The sequence below is a fragment of the Semicossyphus pulcher genome, unplaced genomic scaffold, assembly GCF_022749685.1.
Source record: "Semicossyphus pulcher isolate SPU_LCO1_2020_fin unplaced genomic scaffold, fSemPul1.0.p SCAF_5, whole genome shotgun sequence".
Taxonomy (NCBI): Eukaryota; Metazoa; Chordata; class Actinopteri; order Labriformes; family Labridae; genus Semicossyphus; species Semicossyphus pulcher.
Genome location: NW_027211726.1, coordinates 1,223,592 through 1,247,552, shown reverse-complemented (window position 1 = coordinate 1,247,552; position 23,961 = coordinate 1,223,592). Strand labels below are relative to the sequence as shown.

The 23,961-nt window shown below is 40.7% G+C and overlaps 5 protein-coding genes across 6 annotated transcripts; 1 reads left to right on the top strand and 4 right to left on the bottom strand.

Moving 5' to 3' along the window:
- Positions 1 to 224: 224 nt before the first annotated feature.
- On the top strand, positions 225 to 1,843 carry LOC138609308 (zinc finger protein OZF-like). The gene is made up of 2 exons (XM_069681950.1): positions 225 to 408; positions 729 to 1,843. Exons 1-2 carry the CDS (start codon positions 225 to 227, stop codon positions 1,706 to 1,708), a joined length of 1,164 nt encoding a protein of 387 aa, XP_069538051.1. The 3' UTR covers positions 1,709 to 1,843.
- Positions 1,844 to 3,605: 1,762 nt separating this feature from the next.
- LOC138609295 (gastrula zinc finger protein XlCGF57.1-like) lies at positions 3,606 to 5,714 on the bottom strand. 2 transcript variants are annotated; one of them, XM_069681934.1, is made up of 3 exons: positions 5,525 to 5,714; positions 4,640 to 5,305; positions 3,606 to 4,471 (listed from the first exon to the last, which is right to left on the bottom strand). In XM_069681934.1, the coding sequence occupies exons 1-3, from the start codon at positions 5,712 to 5,714 to the stop codon at positions 4,005 to 4,007; spliced, it is 1,323 nt and encodes a 440-aa protein (XP_069538035.1). In that variant the 3' UTR covers positions 3,606 to 4,004. The 2 variants fall into 2 exon arrangements, with proteins under 2 accessions (XP_069538035.1, XP_069538034.1); XM_069681933.1 differs by having other exon boundaries at positions 3,606 to 5,305.
- Positions 5,715 to 7,324: 1,610 nt separating this feature from the next.
- Positions 7,325 to 11,322, bottom strand: LOC138608596 (zinc finger and SCAN domain-containing protein 2-like). Its single transcript, XM_069681187.1, has 2 exons — positions 11,151 to 11,322; positions 7,325 to 8,430 (listed from the first exon to the last, which is right to left on the bottom strand). Exons 1-2 carry the CDS (start codon positions 11,320 to 11,322, stop codon positions 7,325 to 7,327), a joined length of 1,278 nt encoding a protein of 425 aa, XP_069537288.1.
- A 2,342-nt stretch (positions 11,323 to 13,664) lies between these two features.
- LOC138608594 (uncharacterized) lies at positions 13,665 to 17,599 on the bottom strand. Its single transcript, XM_069681184.1, has 4 exons — positions 17,305 to 17,599; positions 14,672 to 15,435; positions 14,351 to 14,596; positions 13,665 to 14,221 (listed from the first exon to the last, which is right to left on the bottom strand). Exons 1-4 carry the CDS (start codon positions 17,495 to 17,497, stop codon positions 13,904 to 13,906), a joined length of 1,521 nt encoding a protein of 506 aa, XP_069537285.1. The 5' UTR covers positions 17,498 to 17,599; the 3' UTR covers positions 13,665 to 13,903.
- Positions 17,600 to 20,554: 2,955 nt separating this feature from the next.
- Positions 20,555 to 23,858, bottom strand: LOC138609296 (zinc finger protein OZF-like). The gene is made up of 2 exons (XM_069681935.1): positions 23,540 to 23,858; positions 20,555 to 21,855 (listed from the first exon to the last, which is right to left on the bottom strand). Exons 1-2 carry the CDS (start codon positions 23,730 to 23,732, stop codon positions 20,642 to 20,644), a joined length of 1,407 nt encoding a protein of 468 aa, XP_069538036.1. The 5' UTR covers positions 23,733 to 23,858; the 3' UTR covers positions 20,555 to 20,641.
- Positions 23,859 to 23,961: the final 103 nt, after the last annotated feature.

The window sequence follows — 23,961 nt, the reverse complement described above, 5'->3', positions numbered from 1 at the left end:
CTCGTTTTAGTCAACCAGCATTTTCAGATGAACACGTTTAAATAGATTATATGTCCTTATCGCCATGTTAAAATGTTGAATTTCTTCCGGTTTTCCACGAAGCAAATGAAGTTAGCTTAGCATGCCAGCCGGAAATTGACGCACTCGATCGTTACTTTGCAACACAGCGAGCAAACTGTTCCTGACTGCGTGTCTGCAGCGAAAATTTCTGTGATCAATTAAAAATGTCTAAAGTCCAAATGGTGAGAGCTTTTGTCAACCAGAGACTGACTGCGGCTGCTGAAGAGATATTTGAGCTGTTTGAAAGAACGATAGCAGAGTACGAGGAGGAGCTGTGTCGATCCAAAGACAATCAACACAAACTACATGACACTGTTTTCAACCGTGACGTCGACTCACACAGAGCAGGTTTGTACAGTTTCATCGTTTTTATCACTTCTATATATATATTGGTAGATTATAGCATTTGTTAAAAACAACATATTTCCCCATGTGTATCTCAATAGGTAGTGGTATTTGCATGGAGGATCTATTTGTTAAAGTCTGATTAACCGATGTCTTCATTGCATTCATTTTATGGCATTACTGCTCATATGGAATGCAAAGTGCCCGATGTGCTAATAGTTTGTTTTAGGCAGAGTGACTAACAAATATGTTTTACAAAATGTGAACGTTTTGTCTGTTTTAAAGTTTTCTTAAACTTGTATGTATTTGATTTTTCTCAACAGATGTCAAGCAGCTGTTGGTGAGGAAAGAAGAGGTTCCACCTGAGCAGCAGGAGTGGATCCCCAGTCTGGACCAGGAGGACCCACCAGAACCACCACACATTAAACAGGAACAGGAGGAACTCTGGGGCAGCCAGGGAGAGCAGCTTCAAGGGCCTGAGGAGGCTGATATCATCAAGTTCACATTCACTCCTGTCCCTGTTAAGAGTGATGAAGACAACTATGAAGGGGAACCTCAGCTCTTACAGCTTCATCAAACCCGGACCGAAGAGAACAGAGATTCAGAGCGTTTGAAAACAGCTCATGGACAGGACTGTGGAGGATCAGAAAGTTACGTAGAACCTGCAACCCATGCTAAGAGTTCAAACACCATTGGATCTAGGATTGATGGCAGTAGTTGTCAAGTTGAGGTGACTATTGAACCTCAGTCAGATTTAAACCCTCTGCAAAACAATAAATCAAAAGTGAAACCATTTATTTGCTCAGTTTGTGGCAAGAGATACCCCCAGAAAAGATCCTTATCAAATCATATGAGGCTTCATTCAGAGGGAAAATTTTTCAGTTGTTCCATTTGTAAGAAGACTTTTCCATGGAGAAGAGATGTTGTGACACACATGAGAATCCACACAGGAGAGAAACCCTTCAGTTGCTCATTCTGTGGCGCAAAGTTCGCTCAAAGCTCACATCTGACATTACACTTAAGAGTTCATACAGGAGAAAAACCTTTCACCTGTTCAGTTTGTAAAACAAGTTTCAGTGTCAGAAAAAGTTTAGTTGACCACATGACAATCCATACAGGGGAGAAACCATTTAGTTGTTCAGTTTGCGGTAAAAGATTTGCACAAAACGGAAGTCTTAGAAGACACTTGGCTGTCCACACGGGGGAGAAACCATTCCATTGCAGTGTGTGCGAGAAAAGATTCACACGGCTTGAGCATGTCAAAAATCACAAGTGTGCTGGTGAGAGCAGCAGACGTAAATGAAGCTGCTTGTTGCACCTTATTTTTTAGCAGATTGAGGTGCTGAGGGAAAAAATGAGCAATTAGCCAAAAATGAATTTTGTAAAAAAATCCAAAATAATCTGTCTCTCTGTTCTCTGTTCAGCTAAGATAAAGACAATAATTTTAATAGTGTGAATGTTATTTTTTCATTTTGTGTGCTGTGCTTTTTTCAGTTACATGTATTCATATATTAAAATGTATTTAAATATATGTCTGTCTTAAACGTACTTTATGTCAACTCTACAGCAACATTGTCAAAAGCTTTCAAATTAGGCCCCAAGAAATGGATCGAACCAACGGGCATGAAAACACTTTGAAAGTGAACTCTGGTATAATTCCAAAGATGAGGAAGTTGTTGACAAAAAATGAGAAGTTTATGTCAATTATAAGAATTAGTTGCACCATTCGAGGACATACTGTGGCTGCGATAGAGCTTTGGAGAGTCACTGATTTTTTGCTTGTTTTGAAGATTTCTGTGGATAAACCTTCAAACAAGCTGCAGCTAGACTTACTGCTCCTTCTTGACCCCCTGTGCCTTTTAAAGATCACTGGAGAGACTCTTATTTTTTATGTAAAACGGTTTTATTCAGTGTTTCTACTGGTTAAATATTCCCAGTTTAACAATCGTACATGGCATAGAAACAGCAAGTAAAAATACTGTTCATTAAATGGAAACAGGAAGTCAATAAAAACCTCAACAAACAAAAGAGCACATCATATATAGAGGAATGAAAGCTAAACTAACAGACTAATGAAAACACTGTCTGATGTATGTATGTTTTTAAATGTTGTTCAGACTCACGCAGGGTCCCTCTTCATTTTGTGCCTGGACTGGGTACATCATGTGGTCAGAGGAATCATTGTTTAAAGTTCAGAAACATGATGCCATGCAGTGGAGGGCTTTGAGTGCAAGTGTAACGCATACGGGAGGCCAGCATAAGAATATTATACTCTCATCGATGAGTGTTTGTCTAAAACCTGGCTGCCGTGTTCTGAACCATCAAAGTTGAACAATGCAGAATTGATTACACATAAAATTAAAACGGATAAAAACATGCACAATCTGCTCTACTATTCTCTCAGGCAAAGTTGAAATGATTTTGGTAATATTTCTGGGTTGCAAAAAACAAAAAGTAATCTCTGCTGCTTCCAGTGGACAAGAGAGAAAATATCATCCCACTCGAAAAAGGTGTTCAGGCAATTCTTACACCTTGGTTCACTATAATACATTTTACATTTTAAATGATGGATTTCTGAAGAATTTAGTGCTCATAAGTGACCCGATATAATAAACAGAAAATGTTGAGATAATGTTCCGACAAGTCTGTTCGACTGTTTAAAATCACAAACCGTTGAGAGCATGTGCATTGAACTCTTACTGTACATATAAACTGGATGATTGTGCAATAATTCAACTCTGTAATATGTTGATATAATACTGCATCGAGGTTCATTTGTCAATAACCCTTATGTATAAAACTTCTTCTTGCAGCGTAACTCTTATTTTGTGTCAGAGCAGCTGTAAAGCCCAAATTTCCCCCCAGAGATTAATAAAGTATTTCTGATTCTGATACTTACACACGATAAGCACACAAAAATGCTTTCCCTTTAAGGGGGTGGGTCAGCCACCTGAGGGTAACCTGTGAGGTCTTTGCTTTCAAAGCCCGTTAACTTTAATTACCAATCAATAATATGTACAAACTTACCTGGAGCAATAGGACCATGTGGGGAATGCTGTCCAGGAGCAGCCACAGATTAAGCATCAGAGATAGGCAAACAAACAAGGGAATTGTGTCCGACTATTAAACACATCCCCATTTTCTGTTCCAGAAAGAAAGCCGTGACAGAAACATTAGTTTGAAAAAAAAACGTCAATAGGTTCAGTATCTTTTTGTCCGATTTATTATTATTACGCTTTTGTATTTATCCAAACAGATGCAAAAATCCTGCAACCACGAAAAGCACAAACATCAGCAATATGTACTGTTTGTCAGCCATTGGCCACCCTGCTCTCTAAACAGCGACCATTCAAATACCCACACTGATCAACCATTAGTACTTAATGTTACTTAAGTACTTAATACAAGTTTTATGTGTGTGTCTAAAGTCTGATAGCTCTGTTTCCTCTGTGCCATAGAGCTCCACTTTAGTTCAAAAGCTATAACAAACACAACACTGACCCAGTGGGTGATGTGTTGTTTCAGTACCGTGAGCAAACACTGATGGAATCGAGCGCTAACAATTAAACTCTTTTATTTTGGATCACAGTGTTGAGCCTTCAGTTCTCTACACGTGTCTCTGCAGCTTCAAATATTTGTGCTGTTTCAACACACTTGTGTTTTTTGACATATTGGAGCCGAGTGAATCTTTTATTACAAATCCCACAACTGAATGGTTTCTCCCCTGTGTGGACAGTCGAGTGTCGTTTCAGACTTACATTATGTGCAAATCTTTTCCCACAAACTGAACAAATAAAGCGTTTCTCTCCTGTGTGGACAGTCAAGTGACGCATCAGAGTTACATTATGTGCAAATCTTTTACCACACACTGAACAACTAAATGGTTTCTCCCCAGTATGAATTCTCATGTGTTGCTTCTGATGTTTCCGCGCAAACCTTTTACCACAAACTGAACAACTGAATGGTTTCTCCCCGGTATGTGTTCTCATATGTACAACTAAATCTGCTCTGCGACTGAAGCTTGATTTACAAACTGAGCAGGTAAACGGTTTCTCTCCTTTGTGACCTCTTATGTGTGCAGTCCACGCTGAACTATGTGTGAATCTTGTGCCACAGACGGAGCAGCTGAAGGGTTTTTCTCCTGCATGGATTCTCATGTGTGCTATGAGCTCTCCTCTCCATGGAAAACTTTTTTTACAAACTGAGCAGCTGAAACGTTTTTCTTCTGAATGACGTATCATGTGTTTCTTTAAGGATTTCTCCTGGGGGTATCTTTTACCACAAATTGAGCAAATAAATGATTTCTCTTCTGTCTGGATTCTGTTGTGTGCCTGCAGATGTTCCTTATGGCCAACGCTTGCAGCACATTCAGAGGAGCTATTTGATGTTTTTCTAGTGTTACATTTCACATCACCTACAGGTTCTTCTTTGTTTTGCAGAGGGTTTAAACCTGACTGAGGTTCACTAGTCTCCTCCCAGTCACAAATAAAGTTATCAGTTTTAGAGAGTGAAGTCTCTTCATGAGTAACTGGCTGTAAATGACAGACTGGATTAATGTTCCTGTCTGGTTCTGATCCTCCACCGTCCTCTCGATGAGCTCCTCTTTTCAAACCCTCTGCATACCTGCTCTCTTCAGTTTGGCTTTGATGGAGCTGTGAGGACTGAGGCTTCTCTTCTTCACTCTTCATAGGGACAGGAGTGAATGTGAACTTGGTGATATGTCCAGTTGGTTCAGCCTCCTCCAGCCCTTGAAGCTGCTCTCCCTCCTGATTGGCCCAGAGTGCCTCCTGTTCCTCTTTAATGAGTGGCCGGTCTGGTGGGTTCTCCTGGTCCAGACTGGGGCTCCATGCCTGCTGCTCAGGGGGAACCTCTTCTTTATTCACCAACATTTGTTCGATGTCTGTGGAAATTAATGAAATACATACAAACACTTAAAGTAGGGATTTTTTGGGGGGGCCTTATTGAATAGTACAGTGAACGTAGTGAGGAATTGTGGGGAGGAGAGCGAGGGGATAACATGTACCCAGACTGGAGACAATCCCAGATGTCATTGGAAGAGAGGCAGGGTTACACCTGGACTAATCGCCAGTCAATCACAGAATAATAAAACTGCACAAACCTGCTCTCTGTAACCGGACTTCCGGGTTGAAAACAGCGTCCAGCACTTTATCTTGTCCGTGATTCTCTTTGGATCGACACAGCTCCTCCTCGTACTCTGCTATCGTTCTTTCAAACAGCTCAAATATCTCTTCAGCAGCCGCAGTCAGTCTCTGGTTGACAAGAACTCTCAGCATTTGGACTTTAGACATTTTCACTTAATCACAGCTACTTTAACTCCAAACTGACTCCGTTAAAAATAGTTTGGACGCCTAGAGGTCTGTTCTAGAGTCTATTTCGCTAGAAAGCTAAGCTAACTTCACTAACTTGAGATGTCAGGCGGTAAGCATATTTTAACAAAGACAACAGAGTTTTTTCAAACAGGTTAACCAGCACATTTTGGACATGAAGGGCGCAGTCACTCAGCGTTCCTTCTCGGTTTAATTCTAGCTAACGAGCCCCGCTAGCTTCATTTAGCATTATTGGCTAACAGAAGAGTCTGAGCTGAAATAGCCAGATACAACAACAACAACTGTATCTACACATGAAGGGTGTGATGGTTCATTCCGTTATCTCCTGTTAACGCACGTAGTTCGTATGGCAAAGGTAAGCACGTCAGCAACGTTAAATAGAGAACAGCACACAATTTACTCGGACACCGCCTTCTTCTTCTTCTTCTTCTTCTTCTGGTGTAATGGCGGGTTGTAACCATTACTTTTCATGTGCATACCGCCACCTACTGTACCTTATTTACAAGTGTTCATCAGAGTGACCGCCTGTGGGAAGAAACTGTTTTGGCGTACAGTGTTCTGTGACAGTGTAAGTTTATTGTTCATCTCATTTTATTCATGTACATATTATCTGTCAGCTGGCATGAATCCGTGCACACTGTTTTCTTTTTCACTGTAAATACTGGAAACTATCTACCTCATGGAAATGAACCCATCTGTTACGTTTTAACATTTTTCTGAATCATGTATTTCAGCATTGCTGCACTCCTCATATTTGCACTATTGCCTTTCGCAGGCTAGTAGATACTAGTTTAATATTCAATGTTTATTGTAGGCTTGTCCCCACATATTAGTAACATTACATTTTGAGGTAATTGGTCAAAATAATCGTCCTGTTAAGAAGAATCATTTCAACAATTCTGCTTCACAAACCGCTGAGGACACGTGTAGCAAATTAGGAATTTAATTAAACACATTTAAGGAACTAATGATAACCGGAGGATTAAAGATTGGATGTAAGGCCGATGTGTGCGAAGACCACAAAACAAGGAGACAAAGTAAGGCTAAATAAAAGTTTGTATGTAGACTTCAACAATAAATACAAACAGGAAATAAAAGCCTTTTCACAGGTCGCTTTTCCTCAGTCTCAGTTCAAAACTTCCTTGTACTAATTTAGGTTGGTAAATAAACAACCTCAACCGGTGGCATGAGAGACAGGTCTAGGGTAGAAAATGGACCCTAAACCGGGTCAAACATTCCTCATAGAATGTTGTGAGTATTTTAAATATGTGGTAGAACCGTTATTATTAAGCCCACATCCAGCACGAACAATTTAAGAATCAAATGTTCAGACAGACAGATCAGTTCAACACCATCAAGTTCAAAATAGTTTGTGTCATTTTGAGTCATAGCACAGTGTTGCTGTCAATCATAGTCCTGTATAATTGAGCTGAAACATATTAGATGATTTGAATACATTTTCAAGTGAGGGCATCGTTGACTCCTTTTTGTTAATCAAAGTGTGATAAATAACTGAAGTGCTTTGTTTTCTGTCAAAGTAACAGAGATTGTCTTTACAGTAAACGTAAAGATCATTCTGAGCCGCGGAAAAACCCTTCACATCTGTGTTTTTCCACATGCTGGAGCCGGGTGAAGCTTTGATTACAAACGCCGCATCTGAACAGTTTCTCTCCCGTGTGGACCGTCGAGTGTCGCTTCAGATTTCCATTTTTTGTGAATCTTTTACCACACACTGAACAACTAAATTGTTTTTCTGCAGCATGCCTTCTTTTGTGTATAATCAAATCCATATTGCGACTGAAACTTGCTTCACATATTGAGCAGCTGAAAGGCTTTTCTTCTCCGTGAACCCTTGAGTGTGAGATCAAAGATGAGCTATGTGTGAATTTCATGCCACAGATGGAACAACTGAAGGGTTTCTCTCCTGTGTGGACTCTCATGTGCCTCACAAGCTCTGTTCTCCATGGAAAACTTTTCTTACAAACTAAGCAGCTGAAACGTTTTCCTTCTGAATGAAATTTTAAATGTTTTCTTAATGAGGTCATCCGCAGGTAACTTTTACCGCAAACTGAACAACTAAAAGGTTTCTCTCCCGTTTGGATTTCGTTGTGTTTCTGCAGTTGTTCCTTTGGGCCAACGCTTGCAGCACATTCAGAGGAGCTTAATAATGTTTTGCTGTTGTTACATTTCATAACACCTACAGGTTCTACTTCGTTTTGCAGAGCGTTTAAACCTGACTGAGGCTCACTGGTCTCCTCCCAATTAGAGCGGCTGTCATCAGTCTCAGATTCAGAGTGTGAAGTCTCTTCATGAGTAACAGGCTGTAAATGACCGTCTGGATTAAAGTTCCTGTCTGGTTCTGATCCTCCACAGTCCTCTCCATCAGCTTCTGATTTCAAACGCTCTGCATCTCTGTTCTCTTCTGTCTGAGAATGTTGAAACTGCGACAGCTGAGGTTTCACTTCTTCACTCTTCACAGGGACAGGAGTGAATGTGGACTTGATGATATCAGCCTCCTCCAGCCCTTGAAGCTGCTCTTCCTCCTGATTGATCCAGAGTGCCTCCTGTTCCTCTTTAATGAGTGGCGGGTCTGACGGGTCCTTCTGGTCCAGACGGGGGCTCCTCTCCTGCTGCTCAGGGGGAACCTCTTCGTTACTCACCAACAGCTGCTGGATGTCTGTGGAGAAAAATTAAATACAAAACAGTTTTAGAAATGAAACAATAACAAAAAAGGTCAATCCAGTTAAACAAACCACAAGCATATTGTGTGCTCTGTATGTTAAAAGGACTGTGACTCATGTTATGTGCACATTTCAGCACAGTAGTTTTGAGCTCTTTTTTATTAAAACGATACGATCTATGTATTTTATGTTTCATAGTATCCACAAGGACCAAAGCTTAAAAAATATATATGTACAACCAGATTATCAGCTCAAAGCCGCCGCAAGTGAAGGTGAGAGAGCAGCAGTGGCGGAGTAAGTGAAGAGAGTGTGCTGCGCTAATGAAAACAGAGACATTATTTTCTGATTGTTTGAAGTGGTTACGCTCTAAAGAACTAATAAACACGTCCACAGTTCTGCACAAACCTGCAGGAAGGTGCAGGAATTTGTATGCAACGCTTCATCATGCCCGCTGTGTGTCTCTCTGCTCTGCCCTCCATCACACCTGCTGCTCTTATATACAGCCTCAACACAGCAGTCTGTTCTCATGCACAGGTCGGAGAATACTTTCTTTGTCGAGCCCCTTTGGTCTCTCATATGATGTTCAAGTTACATTAGCTGCAGACAGACAGGGAGCAGAGAGACAGCAATGTCACATGGTCTCTATATCCTCCTTTAGTCCCAACACGCAGACTGCTGGCTGGGAGCTCCACACAACTGCCCTTTGATGTGGCAAAAAAGTTCCACAAACTCTCTTATCTGCAACTTAATGTCAGTCTCTAATATATAATACAAATCTTAAAAATAGTGAATAAACTTGGTTGAATAAATCTTCAAACTGAGAAATAAAACTGGCGAAAATAATCTTAGAAATAGCAAAATCTGATGCAACAAAAAGCTTTACTGAGCACAGATAAACTGATACATCAGTAAATCAATGAGTGTCATCCGGATGAGACTGCCCACGGGTCAGCCGCTCGGGTCTTACATACTCTAAACCCCTCCCTCGCTGGGCTTCAGCATGTTTTTTGTATTTTTCAGGTCTCTGCCTAAGTAGTCAAATTGTGTCGCAAGTATCACCACCTGTTGGAGCCCCCCCCGCTCTGGCTCTCTGCCCTCAGCTTGTTGCCCGACCCATTTCCAACTTTTTTCCGCAGAACTCTTCCTCACTCTGGCCAATTAGGCACGCTCATGCACTGTACATCAGATAAGGGAGGGGCTCGTGGGGGGGGGGCACCTGTTGTCGCGGCCAGCTTCCCACCCTTTGATCTGCACCTGTCTTTTATAATGAGCCCAGCGAGTTTCTCAGCTTAGGATTGGATATATAACTTCAACTTTAAAACATTTGATTATAAGGTTTAGCAGAGGTGATAGGGTTCCCAAAGAGCAGAGTGACCTCCTAACACTGTTAGTCATACATCCCTACTGTGCCCTGATGAAGACCGTCACTATCCGCTGGCTGGCCTTCGAGTTATCTGTTGTTGTGGACAGAGCGGCTCCAGCCTCACATTACTTCCAGACACATGCTCCCGTCTCTCTGCACACTTGAGTCTTATTGAACTGTAGGTAAGATTGCTTACAATGTAATTGTAAGATCAAGGCTATTGGCGTTAGGGAGGTTCTTTTATGGTAGAGAGTAGATAGACACAACTTCATCAGAGGGGATAAATACCGACCACGAGGAATGGTCTGTTAGAATTGACTTGGCATTACACTACACCTCCATGTGTATTGTTTCTGTAACTTCTCCTTGATCAACTCATATAAACTCTTTAACTGAAGCCATCTGAGTCTCCTGAGTCTTCTTCCAGTTCTGGGTTGTCAAGCTTCACGAATTTCCTCAACAGAGTCTATACATTATTCTTAACAGTGTTGTGACGTTAGCGAACGATACGATTCTTTTGAACGGCTCTTTGGTGCGAACGACAGGAACCGAGTCGTAGGTGAGAGCCGTTCTAGTTGTGCCCAAATTTCCCTGCCTGCTCCAGATCAACTCCCCTTTATGCCGAATTACCACGGGCAGCTTTTTTCAACTGCCACTCTGCTACACTATGTCAGGAGCAACGGAATGATGTCACCACAACATAGGGCCGACGGCTCCCTTCAAAGGGCCGTAATTCCCACCCATAATTCTTAATACATTATTCTCCAAATCCGTTTCATGCCGTGACATATGTTAGGGATTCAGAGCTAAGAAAGCACCCATTTTAGGGGCCATGGTATCAAAAGAGGAATGGAATACATTATTCCATTTTTCTTCATCATTATATATATTTTTTAATTATCATTATATGCACACATTAACATACACTGCACTATTTTTAATTTTATACTGTACGCTTTTTGTACTCACCAATATCCTGCACATATGTACAGTTTTTTATTACACCTGTAATACATATTTTGTATTAAACGTATTGCTTTTTATATTTGTATTCTTTTAAAAAATTATATTTTATTCTAGTTCTGTGTTAATTGTTCTGCACCAAAATCACCAAAACAATTCCTTGCATGTGTAAACCTACTTGGCAATAAACTTGATTCTGATTAGTAGTGTCATATTGAAGTTTAAAGATAATAATAAGATAATAATATGTTCTTAATAATAAAGGCAATAGAACTGATAGAACCACATCAGGAAGTCACCGTACGTACACTCGGCCACTGCCAGCGCGTCAGTTAGAGTTGTTTAAGGTTTTCACGAACTTCAAGGTGGAGAAAACTAACATGTTCACACCTGCTCTCTGGGACCGGACTTCCAGTGGGTTGTGTTGTCCGTGGTTCGCTTTGGATCGACACAGCTCCTCCTCGTACTCTGCTATCGTCTTTTCAAACAGCTCAAATATCTCTTCAGCAGCCGCAGTCAGTCTCTGGTTGACAAGAACTCTCAGCATTTGGACTTTAGACATTTTCACCAAACCACAGCGACTTCTCCAGCAGACACTCCGTTAAAAACAGCTTTGGTCACTCTGACATGAGCTGCTGCGTTATGTTAGCTAGCTGCTTGCATTAAGTATAGTCTTCTCCGTTGTAAGCTATCAAGCTATGCTAACTTCCGGTGTCATACTGTGCTCAAATAAGACGAGTTTAAGGTGAAACATCCCTATACTGTGAACAAAGTCCACTTTTATACGTCTATACACAGAGACAGGCTCTGGTGGTTATCTCACACTTGTTTAAGTCGTACATTACGAAAAGGGTTACCTTGTTAGCAACTGTACGTAATACCGCTTCCGGTTCCTAGTCTCTCCTGGCCTTCAAATTAAAAGACCTATATCTGAGTCCAGAATTATCTATGGCAAAATAGACCAATCCTTTCCTAAGTTTTGGACTACCATAAAGTAAAAATATATTGTTAGTAGGTTTACAAAATGCACAGAAGTACCTACCTACCTTTTATCAGGTGTGTAGAATCAATTCAACAACCACTTACATTAAAAGGAATTGCTGAATCAAACTCATTGGATGTACAGTGACCTGTTCAAATAGGAAGGTGCATGATCACTAAAATGTGTCCATACCTTTGCTGAGTAAAGATCAGTTCATGTACTGTGTGTGACGTGGGTTTTAACAAAGCCAGGCTTTAATCAAGTTACCACAAACTAATTAAGTTCAGACAGTGAACAGAGAGGGGGTCAGCAAGTGCTTAAATGATTCATCCTGCCATGATTAGATGGACGCCATCTTGGTAACAAATCAAAATAGTGCAAGAGTATGTCATATTGTTATAAATATTAATTTACTAATCCAAGAACCAACCCGTGAATAAATCATTTGACAATATAGTCTGTTAGACATTTTTATTGAAATATCAACATCACATCAAAAGGACCCATAAAAGCGGGTTAGTGGGGTCTTTTAATAAATCCTGAGTCTGTTTCTGGGACAGAAACTAAAGATTGACAAAACAATCAGCAGGAAAAAATGTGGAAAAGTTGTTTCCCTGCTTCTTAATGTAGTTCAGTGAGACATCGCTGCCATCCAAAGGACAAGATGGAAAACATCATCCCAATCAAACAGAAGGCATTCAGGCGTTACTTGTCCAGTCCACAATTCAAAGTTCAGATTTTCCTTCTGACAAGGCGGCTGTCAGAATGAAAACTCAGACATTCCACTGCTTCTTCACATTAAACATAAATTAGTTTGTCAACATACCTTGAAATACTGTACATCTTACATACAACACATTTTACTTAACTGTAAAACACAGCGATTCAGTTTAGTGCAATCGGTTAAACAATCCTTGAGGTAATCAACATCGTTAATACATTTCACATGTTTTTCAACTTTCAGACCGATTAGCAGTTTAGGCCCAGTTTTTTCAGCATGCAACATTCACAGCACAATCTCTTTAGGGACTGTATTCTATAGTTTACTGTCGTTTCATTTACTTTCTCTAGCATGCACGACCACGACTCTGAGTTCTGTCTCTCTCTCGGCATTTTGAATCAATCAAGTTGTGTCACATGAGATATTAGAAGATAAACGTTTTGTTGTCATTCAGCAAATAAAGACTGATTCATTTAATTGACTGGTTGATTGATTTTTAAACTTATTTTGAATATGTAAAAAAAAATTACCATACCAAAATTAACATACAAACAATACATAAATAGAAAACAAGACATAAATAAGTAATACTTACAAACAACGAAACGTATCATGCACAAAAAACAAACAAATTGTATAACACTTGGTCATTTCAATTTACACATCCAAAAGGAAGAGGAGGACTCAAACTACTTCATTTAAATTATTATTTAAATGAAGTATTTGGTGAGAGAATTCTTTAGGATGATGTCATTAAAGTAATAATCTCGAAGATTTTCATGTAAATAAATGTCTGCAAGTCTCAATCTATCACCAAATGAGGTAACACAATGGTGACTGAGCCGATGGCCCACTGATGAAAGCCTTTGCATTTGCAGTATATAGTATTATTACAGACTGGGTGTCTGTGGCGACTTTCATGGAAAAAAATCACAAGTGGCGCCCAGTTAGTGACACGTTCTTCATCAGCCAGCAGTGGTTGGTCTGCCAGAGAGGGTAGGCGGAGCTAAGCGGCTGCTTTTCCGCTCTCTGCAAGTGTTGCGAGTAAACAGTAATCTACTATGGCTGAGCAAACAAAGAAAAGATGGATGACTACAGATACAACTTCAACAAGAAGTGAAAATCCAAAGAAGAAGAAACAAACTCGACGCTCAGATGAAGCAAACAGTCTGAAAAGGAAAGCGACCGTCAGCCAGGAAAATCAGGAGTTACAACCGGAGCCGACCGAGGACGTCTGGTTAAACTGGGAAGTGTCCTTCTGTAATCACCGTATGTTGCCATTAGGTGGCGCCCAAGAGAACGACACAGAAATCTTCAAGATTGTCACTTTAAATAAGATGATCAGAATGAGGTGAAACACTCATTGCCTTTAATTAACGTGTAGCGATCAGGCTTACTGTAGTAACACCACAAAGGCCAATTGTAAGAGCGAACAAAAAGCTAACATTTGTGTCTTTTGACACTGCTAGGCCGAGTGAATCTTTTATCACAAACACTGCAACTGTATGGTTTCTCTCCTGTGTGGACAATCATGTGTGTTTTTCGGTGGTCATTAAGTGCAAATCTTTTTCCACACACTGAACAACTAAACGGTTTCTCTCCTGTGTGGATGATCGAGTGGCGTTTCAGATATCCACGTACTGCAAATTTTTTCCCACAAACTGAACAACTCAAGGGTTTCTCTCCAGTGTGGGTTCTCATGTGTCGCAGCAGAGACGCCTTGTGTAATTTTTTTCCACAAACTGAACAGCTGCGTTCCTTCCCAGCATGGGTTGCTACGTGGTCTAACAAAGCTCTGCTGTGAATAAAACTTTTTTTACAAAGTGAACAGCGAAAAAGTTTTACTCCTCTGTGTGTTTTGAAGTGCGAGGTCAAATTTGACCTTACTGAAAACTTTGCACCACAGACAGTGCAACTGAAGGGTTTCTCTCCTGTGTGGATTCTCAAGTGTGCCTCAAGCTCTCCTTTAAATGGAAAACTTTTCTCACAATGCGAGCAGCTGAAACGATGTCCTTTAGAATGACGCATCATGTGAACTAATAAACAATTCTTATTTGAGTATCTTCTCCCACAAACTGAGCAACTAAAAGGTTTCTCTCCTGCTAGGACTTCGTTGTGTTTCTGCAGATGTTCCTTTTGGTCAAAGCGTGTAGCACATTTAGAGGACCGTAGAGATGTTTTTCTTGTATGACATTTCATAACACTTACAGGCGCCTGTTTATTTTGCAGAGAGGTTAAACCAGACTGAGGCTCACTGGTCTCTTCCCAATCACAGTTGCTGTCGTCAGACTCACATTCAGTCTCATCAGGAGTAACTGGTGGTAAATAACTGCCTGTATTAAACCTCCTGTCTGGTTCTGATCCTCCACAGTCCTCTCCATCAGCTCCCGTTTTCAAACGCTCTGCATCTCTGTTCTTTTCAGTTTGGGTTTGCGGAAACTGCAACTGAGGTTCCTCTTCTTCACTCTTCACAGGGATACGAGCGAATGTGAACTTGATTTGCAGAGGGTTTAAACCTGACTGTGGGCCACCGGTCTCCTCCCAATCAGGAATGATGTCATCAGTCTCAGATTCAGAGGAGTGTGAGGTCTCTTCATGAGTAACTGGTTGTAAATGACTGTCTGGACTAAAGCTCCTGTCTGGTTCTGATCCTTCACAGTCCTCTCCATCAGCTTCTGATTTCAAACGCTCTGCATCTCTGTTCTCTTTAGTTTGGCTTTGACAAAGCTGTAAGGACTGAGGTTCCTCTTCTTCATCTTCTTCACCCTCCACGGGGACAAGAGTGAACATTAATGTGCTGGTATCAGCCGTATCCGTTCCTTCAAGCTGCTCTCCCACCTGATTGGTCCAGAGTTCCTCCTGTTTCTCTTTAATGAGCAGTGGTTCTGGTGGGTCCTCCTGGTCCAGACTGGGGCTCCACTGCTTCTGCTCAGGGGGAACCTCTTGTTTAATCACCAACAGCTGCTGGATATCTGTGGAGAAGAACGTAATACACAAGCTTGAGAAAAAACTTTCTTGACAGGATCTAAACTGCTGACAGCACCACTTTCATAAAACTAAGGAGACATTTTTCAGAAGTCAAATGAGGCATTTTTTGACTGATCTGTTTCAGTTATCTTACGGTCGCTAATGACCTTTTCAGAATGCCTTTATTTCCATGGTATAAGAATACAAGAACATTAGTAGCGACACTCAGTGACGCATTTCCAACAAATAAATAATATAAAAGTGTCTAAGTGCAGCAAAGCGCTTTGTAGAGTGGCGGCAGTAAAAAAACATTATTTGATTTTGGTTTATTTAGTGTGCTGATGGCTGTGGGAAAGAACCTGTCTGAGTCTGGTGGTTTGTGTTTGGCAGCTCTGTAGTGTCAACAGTTCAAAGAGTTGGTGAGCAGGGTGAGAGGGGTCTTTAATTATGCTTTTTGCCCTGCTGATGTAGCGTGAAGTGGCGAGTTCTTCGTTCTTCTAAGTGCTGATTGAGGTGAATGTTCTGTCCTCGTCCTTTAAGATCTCAGCAGTGTGTTTTAAACTTTGGATCACGCCATTCTCCTGAAAAGTCTTGAAACTTGGGTTGGTCTTTCTCTACAACTCCTGAGCTCATTCCTGATCAATAAAACCTTTTCAGAAGCCATAGATAATACCATTTCCTTTGTTGTTGATTTTATCAATGGTGTTCCACAAGGGTCCAAACTCAGCCCTCGTTTGTTCTCTTTTCATATGCTCCCTTTGCCAGATCATGCAGAACCACAATGTCTCTCATCACTCTTCTGCTAATGACACGCAGCTAATGGTTTACTATCTCCCATCTAGTAAGTAAGATCATTTACTCACATGCCTCAGAGGTGTTAACCATGGATGTACCAAAATGTTCTTAAGCTTAAAATAAACAAATCTGATATCTTACTGAAAGCCAAACATCAGGATGAAATATTTTTTCATAGATCTCGGTAAGATGTAAATGTAAGAACGTCGTCCAGTCTTGCTTTTTTCATGTTGAAAATATTTCAAAATAAGATCATTTAGTCTCCCACTTATTTCCATAGTATACATATTTAGTGACTTGATTTGAGAACTTGAACTGACTGCCGTCAGAGCCCGCAGACTGTGGAACAATCTGTTGAGTGCAACAACATCTTTATTATTATGTCATCCTTAATGATCTGTTTCTGTATTTTTTTGTGAATCATTTTGTAACATTGTGAATATTGCTATATAAATAAAGTTATGATTATCATTGTTTCTATTATTGTACTGAACTACACACAGCCTAATCCAGTCAGTCGTTTTACCTTAGTTGTCACAACGGTTTGGCAGCATTTGAATTTTATGGATTCCAGATCATGATACTAGTCTTTTCTGTTTTGATTCCGAAATGCTAAAATAAAGAGGTCAAATGTTTAGTTAACAAAAATGTATTGGTTATTTTGAGCTTTGACACTCTGAACGGAAACCCACAGGAATCCTCGGGGAGCACACTCACAGCCATATCGGCCTTGCTCGATCTCTTTCACCTGATAATTAGCAGTACCTGAGATGGAGGCAATGTTGAAACTGTCACACTAACAAACGAACGAAACACTAACACTGTTATGTCAATAATTTACAGTAGAAAGGAATATTAATGTCTCGTGTTTTGAAAAGCAGTAGCTATACAGCTGTTTGTTATAAGTCTTATTTAAAAGAAGACCAGTTTACATAAATCATACAGGTAGCTAGCCCCTGCAACCAAGAAAACAACCAAACAAACTGAACACACCTCCTCTGTACAGCACAACTTCCACTCTTTCCATGGCAGCTGTTTTTCGGAGTGTAAAGTGAAAGTAATAATAAAACTGAACACACCTGCTCTTTGTAACCGGACTTCCGGGTTGAAAACGGCGCCCAGTAGTTTCTGTTGTCGCTCGCGCTCCTCTTTGGATCGACACAGCTCCTCCTCGTACTCTTCTATCGTTCTTTCAAACAGCTCAAATATCTCTTCAGCAGCCGCAGCCAGTCTCTGGCTGACAAAAACTCTCATCATTTGCACTTTAGACATTTTTCCTGCAAACACACTCCGTCAGAAACAGTTTGGTATCGCTGTCACGCGCTTTGTTGCTAACTTGGTGCCCGTCTAATTCCTGCTAGCGACCTCAGCTAACGTCATTAGCTTCGTGGGGCACAGGGAAATAATAACGAAGTACAAAAGCTCTAAACTATTGAGACAGGCCAATCTTTAGATATTGGACATTTGGGTTTATGAAAAAAATATTTTGGACTCAATCCAACAGTCAGAGCCGTGTAGCAGAGTCCTATCTCCGCCTATTTCCAGTTAGCCGGTTCGGCTAACATCTATTAGCAGTCTGTGCTAACAGAAGACGAGTCTGAAGTGAAACTTCCTGACTTCTGAACAAAGTCTGATTAACATCTTTGCCGTTTATCCAACATAAAGGCTTTGGACTTTCCAATTGTACCTTCAGAGAACGCAAGTGGTAAGTGACGGTAACCGTTTCCATGTTGGCCCCAAAAAGTAAAACTACTTCCGGTATCACTTCCTCTTTGTCTTCTTCTGCCTCTTCTTTATGCTTCACGGCGGTTGGAAAACAACTACTGCCACCATCTGGTGCGGACTGTGGCTCGGAAAATAAAGTCATTCACTTATTCTTGAAAGAATGGAAATTGAAAAACTACCTGGAATCTCTGCGCTTGTCTCTTTAAGACAAGTTACAGAACATCAAGACAGCTTCTATGCACCAACATCGCCTTTGCCATTAGGTGGGTTTCAGGTGACGTAATGTAACCTCACCTGCTGTGTGATTCATATCAAGTGTGTTGAGACAAACTGTTAATTGTCGGTGGTCTTACAGAGAGAGCTAATCGTGTATTTATGTCAGTTTATTGAGTTGAGAGTGAACGCTTTGTTTATTGCAAATGAAGGCGTCAAATATTATTTGACAATGAGTCTATCTGTTATGGTATGTGGTTGATTATCAATGTGCACTGCATAGCTATTGGCCATAGTGCTTTGTCTCTCTCCAGCTGATTGAAATGAGCTAATCAGAGCAGTCAACACGCACACGCACACACACACACACACACACACACACACACACACACACTCTCTATTCAACTTCCTTTTCACCACTTTTACATTTTCTGAGGATTTTCATGCAGTCCTCACTGTTACTCTTTCTCTCTCTTTCTTCTTCCATTTAGTCCCTCCACCTTCTTTCCTTTCCCTCTATTATACCTCCTTCACCAGTTCCAGCATCTTCATCATTTTTTCAGCTTCCAGGTTGTTCAGCAGTGAACTTCAGGAACTGATTGTTTTGCAGGCTGTAAAACGCGAGACACACCGCACTGCCTTTTCTGTTGAAGCCTGTGGTTAATAAAAAGAGCTGTTGTTACTGTTGTTAAGGCAACCACCGAATGATTCGCTGTCATTAACCTAACCGGTATTCAGAATGCCTTTATTTCCATGGTATAAGAATACAACAACATTAGTACAGATCTGTTCCCCTTCATTTTGGCTAGCTAAAATACTGAACTTTGTGTTCAATACATGAGTTATATCTGCATTAAAAATGGACAGGTGGAGGGCGCTTGCTCTGGCTTTGATGGAGGTCGTTCCCTAGTACATTAAACACAGGGAACCAGTGACCCGTGTGGGTACATGAGACCCTCAGAACGAGGAAAGATCACACAGCGAGTACCAAGGTAAACTCGATGTTGTCACCACCACCCCATTCATCCTATCGGACAATGAGAAAAAAACGGCAATGACGTCGGGCGCTTTTCTGCTTCGAGATGATGAGATTTTAAATTACAGCGCGAGGCACAAAGAGCGGAGAAACGCGAGCCACTCAGCAACACAAATGCAGCGTGCAAAAAGCGTCGCTCTCATTGACTCCAAACGCCCCAACTGCTAAAACGCGCTCTGTCTGACCTCAAGTGGTGAAAAGCATTTTTTTTAATTGCCAAATTACTGTTGAAGCAATGGAAGTAATACAAAGCAGACTGGATGTAAATGTATGACTTCCTCAAAACCCAGTGAATTAAATAAGAAATGTTTTTGTGAGGAGAATGACATCATTTAATTTTTTGGGGAAACAAAAATCAACCACAGCACTGTATAGGTGGCACTAAATACTTTTCAACTACTTAAATGCAATTTGGAAAATTACGACATGCAATAATAAGAGCACAGTATCCCCAAGAAGACAAAATTGCATACACATACTGTAAAGTAGTTTAGCTCAAGTGTCAAGGAAGGTGGTAGGCAGGCAAACTCAACAGACTTGTTTCCCAGAGGTGCATATTTATTTACAGTGCCAGGCAATACACGTGTAACTCATCAAATCTCAAAACAACAAATGCAAATAAAAACTTAAATTAACTCATCATCAACTCAAGCAAGAGCACGTGTACACGGCTGCACGGCTTTACCTCTGTTCCCCCTCGGGCGCAAAACTTGACTCCCTTTATAGGGAGCATAATTGAGACCCTACCTGTCCTCAGCCTATACCAACACAATATGGGGTCCTCTTAATTCAAACAATTAAACCTAGATATGAAAACTCATCCTTAATTTAACACCTACTCATTTAGTCAACTAAATGTGAGTTAATCAGGAAAGTCACTCAAAATGCATAAATTGAACACAAAGAAAACACATTTCAAGAAAGAAAACCCCTACGCTTGGCGCGGCCCAGTGATGTCACTGATGACCTCATCTACTCCTTTGTACTAGCAGAACCTCATGGTGACCTGAACAAAGAAACAAAGGCAAGTATGTACAAGGAAACAATCAGTTTAATATGTAAAGCTGCAACTTAATAAAAGTGACAGAAATTAACCCATGACTGTGTGTTTGCTTCAACTTCCATAGTAATGTGATTTATGTAAATGAACAGAAGGGACAAGTGGTGAGAAAGGAAAAGGGTCTCAGCCACTTTGTCACACATAGCCGTGAATAAAAACAGAATTGAAATGATCATCTTATTAGCTGAAAAGATATGATGAAGCACGACTGATTTTGGAGTCTGTATCATAGTTTTTAACTGATCAGTGATGAGGCGAGTTTGAGTCTCAGGACTTAAACCTTACTGGAAAAAAAATGTGGCTGCTGCAGCTTCATTTATCTGTGCTGCTCCCAACAACACACTTGTGTTTTTTGATGTACTGAAGCCGAGCGAATCTTTTATCACAAACATTGCAACTCGATGGTTTCTCCCCCGTGTGGACAGTCAAGTGACGTGTCAAGTGACGTGTCAGATGTACATAACGAACAACTTAACGCTTCCTCCCCCTTGTGGACAATCAGGTGTCGTCTCAGAGTTTCAAGATGTGCAAATCTTTTATCACAAAACAAACAACAAAATTCTTTCTCCCTCGTGTGGACAGTCAAGTGACGTGTCAGATCTCCATGTTGTTTAAATCCTTTACCACAAACTGAACAGGTGTATGGTCTCTCCACAGTATGGATTCTCGAGTGTCTACCTAATCGTTCTTTGCGACTGAAACTTCTTTTACAAACCGAACAGGTGTATGGTTTCTCCCCTGTATGGATTCTCATGTGAATACCCAATCGTTCGCTGCGCCTGAAACTGGTTTGACAAACTGAGCAGGTGAAAGGTTTTTCTCCTGTATGAATTCTAAAGTGTTTGGTCAGAGTTGAGCTATGCTTGAACGTTGAACCACAGACGGAGCAACTGAAGGGTTTTTCTCCTGTGTGGACTCTCATGTGTGCAACAACATCCTTCTTCCTTGCAAATGTTTCTTCACAAACTGAGCAGCTGAAACTTTTTTCTTCTGAGTGAAGTTTTACATGTCTTAATAAGGATCTCTTCCGCAGGTATCTCTTACCACAAACTGAGCAACTGAATAGTTTCTCTCCTTTTTGGTCAGCGTGTTTCTGGAGTTGTCCATTCTGGCCAACGCTTGCAGCACATTCAGAGGAGCTATTTGATGTTTTTCTAGTGTTACATTTCATATCACCTACAGGTTCTTCATTGTTTTGCAGAGGGTTTAAACCTGACTGGGGTTCTCTGGTCTCCCCCCAAACACATCTACTGTCGTCAATCTTAGCTTCAGAAGTGTTTGAACTCTCGTCATGAGTAACTGGTTGTAAATGACTGTCTGAAGGAAAGCTACTGTCTGGTTCTGATCCTCCATCAGCGTCTGTTTTAAAACACTCTCCATCAACTTCTTTAGCCTTCACAGGGACAGGAGTAAATGTCAGCTTGATGACATCAGCTTCCTCCAGTCCTTGAAGCTGCTCTCCCTCCTGATGGATCCAGAGTGCCTCCTGTTCCTCTTTAATGAGTGGTGGTTCTGGTGGGTCCTCCTGGTCCAGACGGGGGCTCCTCTCCTGCTGCTCAGGGGGAACCTCTGTAGTCGCCAAGAGTGGCTGGACATCTTTGGAGAAAAATCAAACGCATACAAATGTTAGAAAAAATGTAATTTCCTGCTGACACTTAAACCACATATAGCACTACTCTTTTAAACATTCAGAGAAATGTTGCATGTTTTTTATAACAATAAGGATTCATCTAAACCAAAGTACACTAGGTCTTTTGGCAGCTCATCCAGGTAGATAGAGATGTGTGTTAGCTCCCCACTGGTTGCTTCCCTATCTGGTTTCTGTAAGCCAGCTGTTTCTATGTTTACTCACAGTAGGGCTGCACGATTCTGGATAAAATGAGAATCACGTTTTTCTTGCTTAGATATGAGATCAGGATTCTTTCACTATTTTTTTTCTCATTCTCATTTACCTGCTACAGAAAAAAATGCTACTAAAGATATGAAGGTGCCTGGCAGAGGACCGGCACATCAACTTTGGACAACAGAACGGGAATGTTTAATTGCAAACATGATCTGCAACTGAACATGTAAACAATACAACAGGACTTTATTAATCCCAAAGGAAATTCTTGTGCCAGGTTGCTCCAAAGTTACAGTACAAAAACAAAAAATACTAAATAACTCAAATATAAGTCCATCCATCCAATATGTTCCTCTTACCCAGGGCCGGGTTGCGGTGGCAGCAGGCCGAGCAGACCCAAATATAAGTGGAAATATACAAAATAAAAGAGTATAAAGGTTAAATGCCAAGAGACTGTGTATAATAGTACTCTAAGATATTTACAGAGTTACGTTTAGTAAAAGAAGTAATGGTGGCAGTTACGATGTCGTATTATAACCGTATACTGCACAAGATAAATTGAGACGAAGACAAACAAAGACGATGGGAAACTCTCTGGGCAAATAATATAGACGGAGACTCACGGCTAACAGTCCGATGTCCAGGCTGCACACACAATCTTTAACAGTAATGTGTCCAGGGTTGCACCACTTGTTGTTCACGTAGAGAGCGACTCCTCCTACCCTCTTCTTGCCGCTCTCACTGCTACCCCGACAAGATTCCATAAGTAGTCCAAGATTCATATACTCAGTAAAAGTACTTCATAGTTGTTATACAAGTAGTCTAGGAAGTACTAAGTTCAGCAGTATATGAATCTTGGTCTACTTATGGAAAATAAGGTTTTTATTCCACATCAAAGTTGGGTGAAATATCCTTATTCTTGCTCTCTGTTAAGGATTTTGACTCAGGATTACTCGAAAAGTACTCAGTAAAAGTACTTCACAGTAGTTATACAAGTAGTCTAGGGAGTACTAAGTTCAGCAGTATATGAATCTTGAGCTACTTATGGAAACAATGTTTTTTTGTTACTTTGAAATCCGGAAGGATACCTTCTTGATACCTTCAGTTTATTACCGGGAATACTTACTGTAAAAGTATCGTATGTTTCATGGGTCTGATCATGAGACCGCAGTCTGCCCCAAATTCACTACCAACAGCTCTTCAGAGCGGTGTCATTACGATTACCGTAAATGTTAAAAAACACTAATATTTTAAGCTCTCATCTCACTTGCATTGCGTTCTTCACAAAATGTAAAATCATCGTCGGAGGGAGAAAAATAATTAAATTGTCTTTGACTGTTTTACTTTTATTGAGTAATTGACCAATACATAACATCCACTCTTTCCATGTCAGCTGCTTTTCGGAGCGTAAAGTGAAAGTAATAAAACTGAACACACCTGCTCTGTTTAACCGGACTTCAGGTCTGAAAACAGTGTCCAGTAGTTTCTGTTGTCGCTCGTTCTCATTGTGTGATCGACACACCTCCTCTTCGTACTCTTCTATCGTTCTTTCAAACAGCCCAAATATCTCTTCAGCAGCCGCAGCTAGTCTCTGGTTGAATAAAACTCTCATCATTTGCACTTTAGACATTTTTCCTGCAAACACACTCCGTCAGAAACAGTTTGGTATCGCTGTCACGCGCTTTGTTGCTAACTTGGTGCCCGTCTAATTCCTGCTAGCGACCTCAGCTAACGTCATTAGCTTCGTGGGGCACAGGAAAATAATAACGAAGTACAAAGGCTCTAAACTATTGAGACAGGCCAATCTTTAGATATTGGACATTTGGGTTTATGAAAAAACCTTTCGACATTCTTTTACA

Coding starts and splice junctions, on each gene's coding strand:
- LOC138609308 (XM_069681950.1), top strand. CDS start 225: ATGTCTAAAGTCCAAATGGTGAGAGCTTTTGTCAACCAGAGACTGACT. Junction 409..728: donor CGTCGACTCACACAGAGCAG/GTTTGTACAGTT, acceptor TTTTCTCAACAG/ATGTCAAGCAGCTGTTGGTG.
- LOC138609295 (XM_069681933.1), bottom strand. CDS start 5,714: ATGTCTAAAGTCCAAATGCTGAGAGTTCTTGTCAACCAGAGACTGACT. Junction 5,306..5,524: donor AGTCCGGTTACAGAGAGCAG/GTTTGTGCAGTT, acceptor TAATTTCCACAG/ACATCGAACAAATGTTGGTG.
- LOC138608596 (XM_069681187.1), bottom strand. CDS start 11,322: ATGTCTAAAGTCCAAATGCTGAGAGTTCTTGTCAACCAGAGACTGACT. Junction 8,431..11,150: donor AGTCCGGTCCCAGAGAGCAG/GTGTGAACATGT, acceptor TTTTCTCCACAG/ACATCCAGCAGCTGTTGGTG.
- LOC138608594 (XM_069681184.1), bottom strand. CDS start 17,497: ATGTCTAAAGTGCAAATGATGAGAGTTTTTGTCAGCCAGAGACTGGCT. Junction 15,436..17,304: donor AGTCCGGTTACAAAGAGCAG/GTGTGTTCAGTT, acceptor TCTTCTCCACAG/ATATCCAGCAGCTGTTGGTG. Junction 14,222..14,350: donor TCTGTGGTGCAAAGTTTTCA/GTAAGGTCAAAT, acceptor CATGCTGGGAAG/GAACGCAGCTGTTCAGTTTG.
- LOC138609296 (XM_069681935.1), bottom strand. CDS start 23,732: ATGTCTAAAGTGCAAATGATGAGAGTTTTATTCAACCAGAGACTAGCT. Junction 21,856..23,539: donor AGTCCGGTTAAACAGAGCAG/GTGTGTTCAGTT, acceptor TTTTCTCCAAAG/ATGTCCAGCCACTCTTGGCG.